At 44.3% G+C, this 12621-nt stretch overlaps 1 protein-coding gene across 1 annotated transcript in view; it reads left to right on the top strand.

Moving 5' to 3' along the window:
• LOC133444527 (leucine-rich repeat-containing protein 3-like) overlaps positions 1-12621 on the top strand; it is an 89393-nt gene that overhangs the window by 72206 nt on the left and 4566 nt on the right. Inside the window, exons 3-4 of the mRNA XM_061722367.1 lie at positions 2050-2307; positions 5543-5668. Coding sequence (XP_061578351.1) covers positions 2050-2307; positions 5543-5668 — 384 coding nt within the window. The remainder of the gene's footprint in view (positions 1-2049; positions 2308-5542; positions 5669-12621) is intronic.

Raw genomic sequence — 12621 nt, forward strand, 5'->3', positions numbered from 1 at the left:
TATTGTGACTGTTCTCTGCTGCTCACGGCCTCCTCCTCCTCGTCGGACCGCCCTCCTCCTGTGATTAGGGAGAAGGTACAGCTTGGTGCGCCGGCGCTGGTTTTTGTGTTGAAGGAGTGAGACAGTTTTTCTACCGCTAAATAAGTTTTTGGATCATTGTAAAGTCAACCACGGAGAATATTTATGTTGGGAAAATAAATTCAATTTTTTTTTAATCCGCGAGTGCTTAAACAATTTAGCGAGTCATAGACCTCCTCCTCAGACTACTTTGCTATTTAAAACATTTTTTATTAAACGCAAGAGTAGACATTACATGAGAAGTTATCTCTATGATTCCTCCTCATTTCACTACAAAAACCTCAATAAAGTGGCAGCTGCTGGAGGGAGATGGACAGAGAGACGATGTCACGCAGTGCGACGATAGTTGGACGCTCTCATGCAGTTAGGACACAGTGTTAAGTGGTGGGCGTGGTTTGCATTTTGGTTACGTAACGAAAATGCGCCGAATCTGAATGGCTCGTAGATCAGAATCAGAATCAGAATCAGAAAAAGCTTTATTGCCAGGTCAGACATAAATCAGACGAGAGAACTTGACTCCGGTTCACACCGATGACACTATTAATACGGACGCCATTTTTAGAGGAAGGGTGACACTGGGATGGAGGGAGGACGGGAAAAAAAGGATCTTCACACTGTGTATTAATACCTAGTGTCAAGGTGCAAAAAAAACACCTCAGCACAGAAAAGCAACATACACACAATGGAACAACATCATAGCTTGTGGGTATGGTTTCAGTTTCAGTTTCAGGGAGGCTGATAAGAGGGGAGCCAGGGAAGGCGTTGAAGATGAGGGGGGTGTGGTTATCAGTAGGTGTGTGTGTGTGTGTGTGTGTGTGTGTGTGTGTGTGTGTGTGTGTGTGTGTGTGTGTGTGTGTGTGTGTGTGTGTGTGTGTGTGTGTGTGTGTGTGTGTGTGTGTGTGAAACTTCGCCCCAGAGCTGCTCTCAGCCATTGTCCTTGATGTTATCAGAGTGGAGGGCAAGTGGGGGCACAGCCGCTTGTTTACATTCCACCAGGGAGATTGTGACTTGAGCACTCAAGCTGTGACTCAAGCTGCTCTGTCAAGGTCAGATTGTAGAATCAACAATTGTATGAAAGAAGGAAACCGGCAGACTCCAGTAATTTTCCGTCTGCCGTTAAGTCTCTGATACCTCAATGCAACTCCAAGCAGACGAATTTGTGATCAATTCCCCCCGAGCCGAGGTTCCAGCCTCTCCAAGATCTTCTTCAAGAATCGCATCTAGCTTGCGTCCTTGCTCTCCCAGCGTTAAAGTTTGAGTGCTTAACCCCTTGCTCATTCCTCCAGTAACGTCGGGCAGCTCAGAAAGGGCCGGACTTCCGTGATTGTCGATAGGCCAGGAAAATCCCCACTCCAGTTAGAAGAAAACCTGCCATCATAAATCCAATTATGAAGGCGTCTTCCACGTCCTCGACGGAGATAATCTTGAGGCACAACGGCTTCTAGTTTTTGTAGGAATCCATTGTGTATCCGGCAAAAAATGTCCCATCGGGGCAGGAGGGCTCCCTTACCCCCTGACTTCTCGTCGCAAAAATTTGGTCAATTGTGCTGAGAGACCAGTTAATCAATTCCATGATTGTAGAGTTTCGGAGGAGTGAAAAGGAGAGACTCTGAAGACAAGACAGGACAAAAGCAGCAGCAGGGAAGGCTGATAAGGGAGAGGAGCAGAAAAAGCGTCCGCCTTCGCTGAGAGCCGGAAGAAGAAGATCCACATCACACTGGACGGCTCATCCGGGCGGCTGTACAGACACTGCAGAATTTGGTTGTTTCCTCCTTCTCTGAGTTGGCAGGCTGAGGGGAGACCACTTTATAAATGTTAAAGCAAGAAAAAAACGGGTTTTTATAATAGGTCTCCTTTAAGTTGGAGGACCCCCTGCAGTATATCTGCGACCCCTAGGGGGGCCGCAGACCCCCGGTTGAAGACCCCTGGTTCAGATCATCGTCTCACCTGGTCAAACTTTCTCCTCAACAGACTGGAGCTGATCATGTGACAGGAAGTGAAGAGTCTGCAGCCTCCTCTTCATCGATGCTCCGTCTGTCAGTGCAGCTCCTCCTCCTCCTCCTCCTCCTCCTCCCCCCCCCAGGCCTGATGACATCACAGGGCCTGATGACATCACGGGGCCTGATGACATCACGGGGCCTGATGACATCACCGGGCCCCCCCAGCTGCCGGCGGCGGGCGGCAGGCGGCCGGCTGACGGTTCGATGCAGCGGACTGAGACTCACGCAGGTTTGATCCTGGAGAACACTTAGTTCTTTAGTTTAGTTTGTTTTTGTTTGATCTTCTTTATTCAGTCACATCACACTATAAACATTATCAATATTAACATTTGTAGCACGGTGAGTGCTACGGGGCCCGACCGACAGGATAGAGAGGACACGGAGTTTTGTGCAGAACCCTTTATTGCCAAACACCCAGGACACACGTGCACCAGCACAGCTTCCCTCAGCAGTTTCAGCTTCAGTCTGAACCAACAGTCTCAGCAGCAGCTTCTCCTCTTATAAGGCTGGCAGGGTGGAGAGGTTGACGGGCCACACCTGTGTCCCGTCAGCCTGAGTGGCTGCAGCTCCTCCACTCTGCCACAACATTATCAACACAAACATTATCGACACAAAGATTATCGACACAATAGTGAGTGAAAAGACCACAGGCAGAATCTAGTGCTGATATTAAAGGTATAGTCCGTGATTTGGAGAGCTAGCAAGATTTGAAAGTGGCACCTCCTCTAAGCCCCGCCCCCTCCTCCCCCTCCCGTCAGCGCTCCGTCCAAAGCCACGCACCCACAAACTTTGTTTGTCGAGTCGAGTTTTCCAGGACATTTTGGACAGCACATTTTCAACAAAACTACCCCATGTCTCATTCACCTGTAAGTGAGGCCGGTTTTAGGGGGGGGGGGGGGGGGTGGGCTGTGGTTTTAGGGGGGGCAGGGGGGGCTGTGCCCACCCAAAGGTGCATCCTGCCCACCCAATCAAAGTTATGGGGATCCTTTATTTTTTATAATTTAATTTTCTTATAAATATAAAAAAATATCACAGAATATCTGTACTGTTTCTGATTGGGTGGGCACTGCGCATCATTTTTAGACATAACAATGAACGCATACCGCAAAAGTTGTGTCTCGGCGGAGGGACCCGACGTCCCAGCAAAATGAGCAGAACAGAGAAGTTCAGAACAGCACACAGAGACACACTGAATGCTGATTTATGGTTCCACGTTACACCACCGCAGAATGGTGCACGTCGCCGCGTACCCTACTGCGTACCCTACGCCGTAGGCTACGCCGTACCCTACGCCGTAGGGTACGTGTAGCCTACGGTGTAGCCTACGCCGTAGGGTACGCAGTAGGGTACGCGTCGCCGCGTACCCTACTGCGTACCCTACTGCGTAGCCGTGGCAACAGAGCCTGCACGGCACCGCAGCAGCGCCACCCGCACCGGTGCTCTCCGCCCTCGCCGGGATGGAGACGCCTCCATCCCCACGGACCCCCAAACTGGGGAGGGGGTGTTTGTATTTTTGGCTGCGTTTTCTCGTTTTCTGCGCCATTCTTCAGCAAACGTGACTCGAGTGTGTGAAGTTTTCCGGCAAGATTTTCGACGTGACGAGTGCACACAGAGCACACACTGAAGGCTGATTTATGGTTACACCAACACAGAATGGTACCCTACACCATAAGCTACGCCGTACCCTACGCCGTACCCTACGCCGTACCCTACGGTGTAGCCTATGGCGTAGGGTACGCCGTAGGCTACACCGTAGGGTACGCTGCGGCACCGCAGCGCACCGCCACCCGCACCGACACTCTCCGCTCTCGCCGGGATGGAGACGCCTCCGTCCCCACGGACCCCCATACTGGGGAGGTGGGATTTGTATTTTTGGCTGCGTTTTCTCGTTTTCTGCGCCATTCTTCAGCAAACGTGACGAGTGCGCGCATGCAGAGGGGGGCGTGGGCGGAACTTAAAATGAAGGCATCTGATTGGTTCTTTTCCCCCCTGCCAATCCTCTGGTCCTCTGACCAATCCATGCCACTCTGTGCGCAAAAAACAGATTGGAGTTTTTACAGGATTAAAGCTGTCAGAGAGGTCAGATGTTTTTCTTTCCTTTTTCTGAACACATTATTCACTGGCTACTCTCAGGATGGAAGGACCATTTCACCCAGTATAACAATAATAATGAGATTACAGACTATACCTTTAATGCCTGTCCTACATACCAAAATAAGCTATCCAGAATTATTTCAACATAAAAAACAAACAAACCTACACTAAAAAAGTAAAACAACAACAAAACAACAACCACTGACAAACAAACAAACAAGCAAACAAACAAGACTAAATTAAGCCAAACCAAAGTATTCAGCAGTATTTAAATGTATTGTAATAAATACATTTTCAAATAGCAAAAAATAAATAAATAAATAAGGCTACCCAATATTGATACAATAAAAAAGCAAACAGATAAACAAACAATAGCAAAACTAAACCAGAAAAAGAGGATCAATAAGGTTTACATATTAGTAAAGACATTTTTTTTTAAAATAAATACCAGAGAAGAACAGCAACAAACAATACAAATAAACATTAACATTTGTAGCTTTCAAAGATTGCTCTACACATTTTTTTTTTGTAAACCGAGAATGAGCTGCACATTGTTAAATCTAGGTTAGCGTCATTCCATAGTTTTACTCCCACAACAGATATACGTCTCCTTTTAGTCTCCTTTCTTTTGTATAACAAATTTACAAACTTCACGCAAATTATGTTTTGACTCATGTATTGGGAAAAACCGTTGTACACAGACTGGGAGTAGTTCTGATTTGGAATTCTGTTTTTATTACATTTTCATTATTGCAACATACAAAAAACATTCATCAAATATTCATCAAACATCAAACATTACATTTAAAAGAATACTAAAAGCCAGTTTGATGAAAAAATATGATAATTGTTAAGTTAGGTGGCTTTTCTTTTTTCTCTCTCTCTCTCTTTTTAGCATCATTGTCATATTTCTTTTTCTTTTGAATCAAAAAAGAATACGACTATCTGTTTTTGACGACAGCTATTTTGTGTTATTTTATAATTTTGTTCTAGTTTTTTTTTTTTTTTTTTCTAATTACGTTCATTGGAAAGTGTTTTTTTTTAATTGCGTTATTTGTAATATGTTTGTTTTGTTTTTTGTCTTCTTTCTGTTCCTTTTATTCAAGGAAAGAGATTTGCTGTAATTATATTGAACTGTTTTGTTTTTCTTTTAATGAATGAAATAAAGGATAGAAAAAAGAAAAAAAAACAGACAACATGGAGGACAAAAATAGTAATAAATAAATAAATAAATAAATAAATGGACTAAAATCAAGAAAGGCAGGTAGGTAAATAGGCAAAGGCAGGCAAAGTAAGAACCGGTTCTTCTGACCCAGAACCAGAACCAGAACAGAACCCGCACCAGAACCAGTGTGGTGTTTGTGTTGCAGGTTCCCGCCGGCTTGTCCAATCGCACCACTCGTCTGTTTCTGAACAGGAACCTGCTCAGGTCTCTGCCCCCCGACTCCTTCTCCACTCTGCTCCGGCTCACGGAGCTGGACCTGTCGCACAACCAGGTCAGTCCAAACGTCCAGAAAAAAAGTTGAAATGTCGAGAAAAAAAGTCGAAATGTCGATAAACAAAGTCGAAATGTCGAGAAAAAAAGTCGAAATGTTGAGAAAAAAAAGCGAAATGTCGAGAAAATAAGTCGAAATGTCGAGAAAAAAAAGGCGAAATGTTGAGAAAAAAAGGCGAAATGTCGAGAAAAAAAGTCGAAATGTCGAGGAAAAAAAAGGCGAAATGTCGAGAAAAAAAAGTCGAAAGCTTTATTGCCAAGTCAGACATAAATCAGACTTGAGAACTTGACTCTGGTTCACACCGATGGCACCATTAATACGGACGACATTTTTAGAGGAAGGGTGACACTGGGATGGAGGGAGGAGGGAAAAAAAGGATCTTCACACTGTGTATTAATACCTAGTGTCAAGGTGCAAAAAAACACCTCAGCACAGGAAAGCAACATACACACAACGAAACAACATCATAACTTGCATGGGTATGGGGGGTGTGCAAGTCGGGGGGGATCCCGGTATAGTTCATCCAAGTGAGGGCAGCGTGGCGCTCAAACCGGACGTCCGTGTCAGGGTGGCTGATAAGAGGGGAGCCAGGGAAGGCGTTGAAGATGGGGTGGGGGGGTGGTTATCAGTGAGTGTGTGTGTGTGTGTGCGGTGGTGTGTGCGATGAGTCCGTCCGTGAACCCCCGCCCAGAGCTGCTCTCAGCCAATGTCCTTGATGTTATCGGTCGGCTCGGTACAGTTCTGCAACAGGGATCCGCAGGTGTTCGTGGGAGAGGAGGAGGGTTAGTGGGGGGCAGAGTCATCTTGTTTACATTCCACCAGGGAGATTGTGACCAAGAGTGATTGGCCTAAGACCGCTCTGTCAAGGGAAGATTATAGAATCAGCAATTATTTTGAAAACAGGCAGCCTCAGTAATTTTCCGTCTGCCTTCAGTCTCTGGTTCATCGGCAGCGACTCCAATCAGACGAATTGTGATCAATTCCGGCCAAGCTGAGCTCCCAACTTCTCCAGGTTGTTATCAATCTTGTTAATGAGCTCAAAGACCGCCGCCAGCCTGCGGTTCTGTTCAAGAATCGCATCCAGTCTGCTCCCCAAACGTCAGAGCGTTGATCGCTTTGCTTGATCCTTCTGCCACGTCCGGCAGCTCTGAAAGAGCCGAGACGGCTGCCGACGACTTACGCGTTTGTCGATACATCAGGAAACCCCCACCTCCAATCATGAGGATAATCAGGAGAAATCCTGCTATATCAAACTGAGATCAAACATGGCGGACGCCGAGCAGACATGCGGGCAGGCAGGTCCTGTATCTCTGTTCCAAACGCCTCTAAATGCCGCCAAAAGGCGTCAGTTCTCAGTGAAAGCTTCGCTATTTGGCTCCCTAATACTTTTGTATCTTTTTATATGTCCATTACGCCCGCTGGTGTTTTCTAAAAACTGCGACCAGGTGTGGATCCAAGCAAGGGGTAGCCTACACCTCCTTCATTCAAGATTTATGAACATTAACAGAATAACAACGCCGTCAGGGAAGCAAGAGCAAACACGAACGCCTACACAATTTATACAACTTGCAGCCATTCTTCTCCTGGCTGGCGATGTGGAGATAAATCCTGGCCCCGTACCGACTGATGCGGCTAACGTTGGCTTGAACGGACGCCTACCAGTTATACCGCCTCAACTAGCGATGCTAAATCAACAGGTGCTTCACCCACCTCTGTGGTTGGCCTGGCCCGTGCAGCAGCTGCCTTGGCCCGGCTGTTCTGGTCTCGTCTGGCCGGGGGCTCGGTGGCTGCTCGGCTTCCCCGTTGGATCTTCCCGGGGCGTCGGCTCGACGGGGGTGGCGGCTGCTCGGGCGGAGCGGCACCTGCGCCTGCTGCCCTCGACCCGGATCGACGCTTTCCCGGTGGCGTGTGGTCGCGGTCCCGGTGGCACCTGCGCCTCTCTCCCGGCGGCGTGCAGCGGCGGCCCGGGTGACACCTACACCTCTCTCCCGGCGACGTGCAGCGTCGGCCCGGGTGGCACCTGCGCCTCTCTCCCGGCGACGTGCAGCGTCGGCCCGGGTGACACCTACACCTCTCTCCCGGCGGTGTGCAGCGACGGCCCGGGTGACATCCGCGCCGTTGTCCCGGCGATGGACGGCGGCAACCCGGGTGACGTCCGCGCCGCTCTCCTGGCGGTGTGTAGCGGTCCGAGCAGTACCAGCCCATCGGCAGCCCCAGCGGGACCGCGCCCTCAGCCACCGGCCCAGCAGTGGGACAGTGGTAACGACACACTGCGAACCTGTAAGTCTCCACAGAAAAACCCAAGTCATGTTAGAACTAAACCTAGAAACCCTGTTATGAAAAAACTTAGGTCCATGAAACTTTTCCGTACTTTAAACCAAGCTAAAATAATCTGGGATCCTCAGTATAGAAATAAAGGACTTTTAGGAGGTCACTTGAATGTTCGTAGTATGGTGCCTAAAAGGGACCAGCTGGAACATCTTCTCGTTAATTCTAATATTGATTATTTGGGACTATCTGAAACATGGCTCAACTCTTCATCTCCAGAGGCTGCAATCACGTTACCTGGCTATAATGTATTTCGGAAAGATAGATCTCAAGGAAAGGGAGGTGGTGTCCTTTTTTATGTCAAAAACACAATCGCCTGTAAACAAATGTTATGGCCTAATGAAATAAATATTGAAGGTGTTGGTATACATATTGCACTCTCTACTGAAATGTCTTTTACTGTGATCTGTATCTACCGTCAACCCTCTGCTAAAGTCGATTTTTATGATCAACTTAAAACCCTCCTCAATCACTGTGATTTTAACAAAGAGGTAATCCTTATGGGAGACTTTAATGTGAATTGGAACGATAAAAAGATTAGGAAAAACCTTAAGCAGATTACTGATCACCATAATCTTACACAATTAATTAATACTCCAACTAGAATAACAAATAACTCTGAAACCTTAATAGATTTAGTGTTTTCTAACAAACCGGAAAGAGTCATAAAATCTTATAATTTTCTGACTGGTTTATCGGACCACAACGCTATCTTCTTCACTAGAAAACTCACTAAAAAACGGTTTAATAACGCTCTTTTTAACTCCTCTAAGGCTTCCTCTAATCACTGCTTTATACCTAAAAACCAAGAACAAAATTTATCTGAGGCCTTGAATGCTCAGAACTGGGGTGAAATTCTCTCTAGTGATGTTAATATTTGCTGTGATCGTTTTCATTCGTTACTAAAAACTATCACAACACCTTTCACGCGGACGGGAGGCCATAGGAAAAGGGGGTACTCCCTGCCCTGGATAACTGGTGACTGTAAAAAACTTATGGTGCGCAGGGACCAGTTATTAAAAAAATACCTAATTTCAGGCCTGACCACAGATAGGCAAATTTTCACATCACTAAGAAATAAAGTGACACAAACTTTACGTTCAGCCAAGGCAACTTTCTTTATGAATGTTATTGAAAATGCAAAAGGAAATAGTAAACTGATCTGGGAAACCATAAATAAGCTTACGGGTAGACATAAAAAAAATCAGAATAATAAAGACCTTGAACTTAAATTCTGCGGAAGGCTGGTGTCTGAACCGGTCACACTTGCTCCCAAATTGAATGAATATTTTTTAAATTCGGTGCTTGAGATCTCTCAGTCCTTTTCTAAGCCCAGTGCTACTCAGCAATTTTCTAATTATTGTCTCAATTCTTTTACTAGTGATTCTGCAATTCTTAATTTTAATGAAGTAACTGTGCCTGAAGTCATAAATATTATTACTAACTTAAAAAAGTCCAAAGCCAGGGATGATCATGGTCTTGATACCAGTTTTTTAAAATCTCATAAATATTCCTTAGCACACCCAATCACACACTTAATTAATGTATCCTTAATTCAGGCGACTGTACCATCGGCGTGGAAAGTGGCAACAGTAATCCCTGTATTCAAAGCCGGTGACAAAACTGACCCTGCCAACTACAGGCCCATTAGCATCCTTTCAGTGATCTCTAAAATTGCTGAAAAGTGGATTGCTACATCTATTATAGAACATCTTAATAACAGTGGTCCACCTCTCCATCCTATGCAGTTCGGTTTTCGTTCCCACCACTCGACTGAGACAGCCGCCTGTGTTTTTATCGAAAAGGTCAAATTTTATCTAGATAGAAACCCTTGTGTGGGTGCTGTGTTTATTGACTTTAAAAGGGCTTTTGACACTGTCAACCATGATATCCTCCTCTCCAGACTTTCTGGCTTTAATTTCTCTGATAATGTCATTACATGGATTAAATCTTATTTATCAAACAGGAAAAATTCTGTAAGAGTGGGTGAGCACAAATCACCCTACCTGCATTGTCCAGTAGGGGTCCCTCAGGGATCTGTGCTTGGGCCTCTTCTGTTCTCCTTATATGTTAATGAACTGCCAAATGTCTGCACAGATATCGACACCCTTATGTATGCTGATGATACAGTGATCTTTACTTTTGCTAAAAATCCCCAAGATGCAGCTAATAAATTAACCACTGCCCTAATCCACATTCAGGAGTGGCTGATTAATTCATGCCTCTCACTAAATGCTAAAAAAACAGTCTGTATGACCTTCAGTAAACCAACAACTAAACTGTCCCCCTGTAAAATTTATCTGAGGGGAGAGGAACTCCAGAACGTGAGTGAGTTTAAATATCTTGGTGTCACGTTGGATTCAACGTTGTCCTTTAAGAATCACATTAAAAGTGTCGTAAGAACTGTTAACTTTAATATCCGCAATTTCAAACAGATCAGGTCATTCCTATCTGACAGTGCGGCCCTAACATTTCTACATTCTATGATTCTATCGCATATTGATTACTGTATCACCAGCTGGTCTTACACTTGTGAATCATTTCTTAGCCCTATTGAGTCCTGTTTTAAAAAGGCGCTAAAAGTCTTGGATAAGAAGCCCTTGTCTTATCACCATTGTAGAATCCTAGACAAATATAATTTTCTGAATTTTACTAACTTAAGAAATTTTAAATCTGCTGGTCTTATCTATAAAACATTACATGGTTTGGCTCCTCTGCCACTGAAAATGTTTATTAAAAAGAGATCTTCCCGTGGCCCTACTCTGCGTGCGACGAGAGCCACTGATAGAGGGGATTGTGACCTAAGTTTCAGGCGGACAACTTTTGCCCAAAATACCCTATCTTATAAAGGGTGTGCACTTTGGAATAGCATCCCACCCTCGGTAAGGGAGTGCTCTAGATTCACCACATTTAAGAAACACTTGAAGATGTGGTTAAGAGGCAACCAAACCTGTGATCATGCATAATTCAGATTGGGCTTGTCTGGGGTATACATGCGTATGGATATGTGTGTGTAGGTGTATGTGTGTGTATATGTGTGTGTGTACGTACTGTACATGCGTATGTGTGTATATATATGTGTATATATACATATGTATATATTAAATACAATTAGTAGAGATACGGTAGAGCAATGTGCAATTTGATTATGCACTTTATATTAACGACGGGTTTTGTGCAATATGTATACTCCATTTTGGTTCCCGTGCAATATAATTTATCTCCTCGCACTAAGCACTTTAAAATATAAACACAACATATATCCACTATAACTGTACTCTACTGTTTAGACTCGTTTACACACTGGTCGTTGGTCTCCTGTTTTTATTCTTTGTACTAAGTTTCGTGTTGTGTTGTGGTGTTATGTGTTTCTGTCTTTGTTTTTTCTGATTCGTTTATGTTCATGTTACCATCAACCTGCCAGGGGACTACAGATGGAAATTAGCCTTAGGCTATAATCTGGCATATTTACATGTGAATGTTCATTAATATGCACTGTCCCATTTTAAATAAATAAATCTAAAAAAAAAAAAAAAATCTATCATAAATCCAAATATGAAGGCGTCTTCGACGTCCTCAACGGACAGAATCGCCAAACACAAAGGCTTCCAATATTTGTAGGAATCCATTGTATATCCAGCAAAAAATGTCCCATCGGGGCAAGAGGGCTCCCTTACCCCCTGTCTTCTTGTTGCAAAAATTTGGTCAATTGTGCTGAGAGACCAGTTAATCAATTCTATAATTGTAAATTTTGGAGGAGTGAAAAGTTCATTAAGAGTTTTCGTGAGCTTGTCAACTGTGGGTGCATTAATGTATACTGTTGTGTCATCAGAATACATAGACATATGTGCCTTTTTAAGAGCAGATGTAAAATCATTGGTAAAAAAATAGAGAACAACAATGGGCCAAACGAACTTCCTTGTGGGATTCCACTTTCGACCTTTCGAGCCTCAGAAAAGCTACCATTAAAATAAACTCTTTGAGTTCTGTTCGTCAGATAACTTTATATCCATGGTAGAGCAGTTTGAGTAATGCCATAATACCTCAGTTTATTTAATAGTATTTTGTGGTCCACCAATTCAAATGCAGCACTAAAGTCTAATAATAATAATAATAATACTGCTCCCACCATGTTCCTTTTATCAATTTCTTTCAACCAGTCATCTGTCATTAGTGATAGAGCTGTGGCTGTTGAGTGACCCATGTTCTTCCCTGTCATCACAAATACACTTGTAAAACTAGATGGAAGAACCTTTTGTTGTAGTTAGATTGTAATCCACAGGGATTAAGACCATGGAAGCTACGGAAGAGTATGAGGGCCAGGCAGGAGAAAAAAAATAAAAATATTTTAGAGGAGGAAGATTTTTTTTTCACTTCGAGAAAAAAATAGAAACGTTGAGAAAAAAGTTGAAATGTTGAGAAAAAAGTGGAAATGTCGAGATTAAAAGACCCGGTCAGGTGACCTGGGCCCGCCCCGCCGTGTTTGTTTGTTTTATTTAGGATCCCCATTAGCATTAGCAACAGCATTAGATATTCTTCCTGGGGTCCGACATAAACACACAACACACAAATTAACACTTAATACATAGCAGACATACATTATACATGACAAACACAACAAACTC

Source organism: Cololabis saira, chromosome 5, assembly GCF_033807715.1.
Source record: "Cololabis saira isolate AMF1-May2022 chromosome 5, fColSai1.1, whole genome shotgun sequence".
NCBI classification, from domain to species: Eukaryota; Metazoa; Chordata; class Actinopteri; order Beloniformes; family Belonidae; genus Cololabis; species Cololabis saira.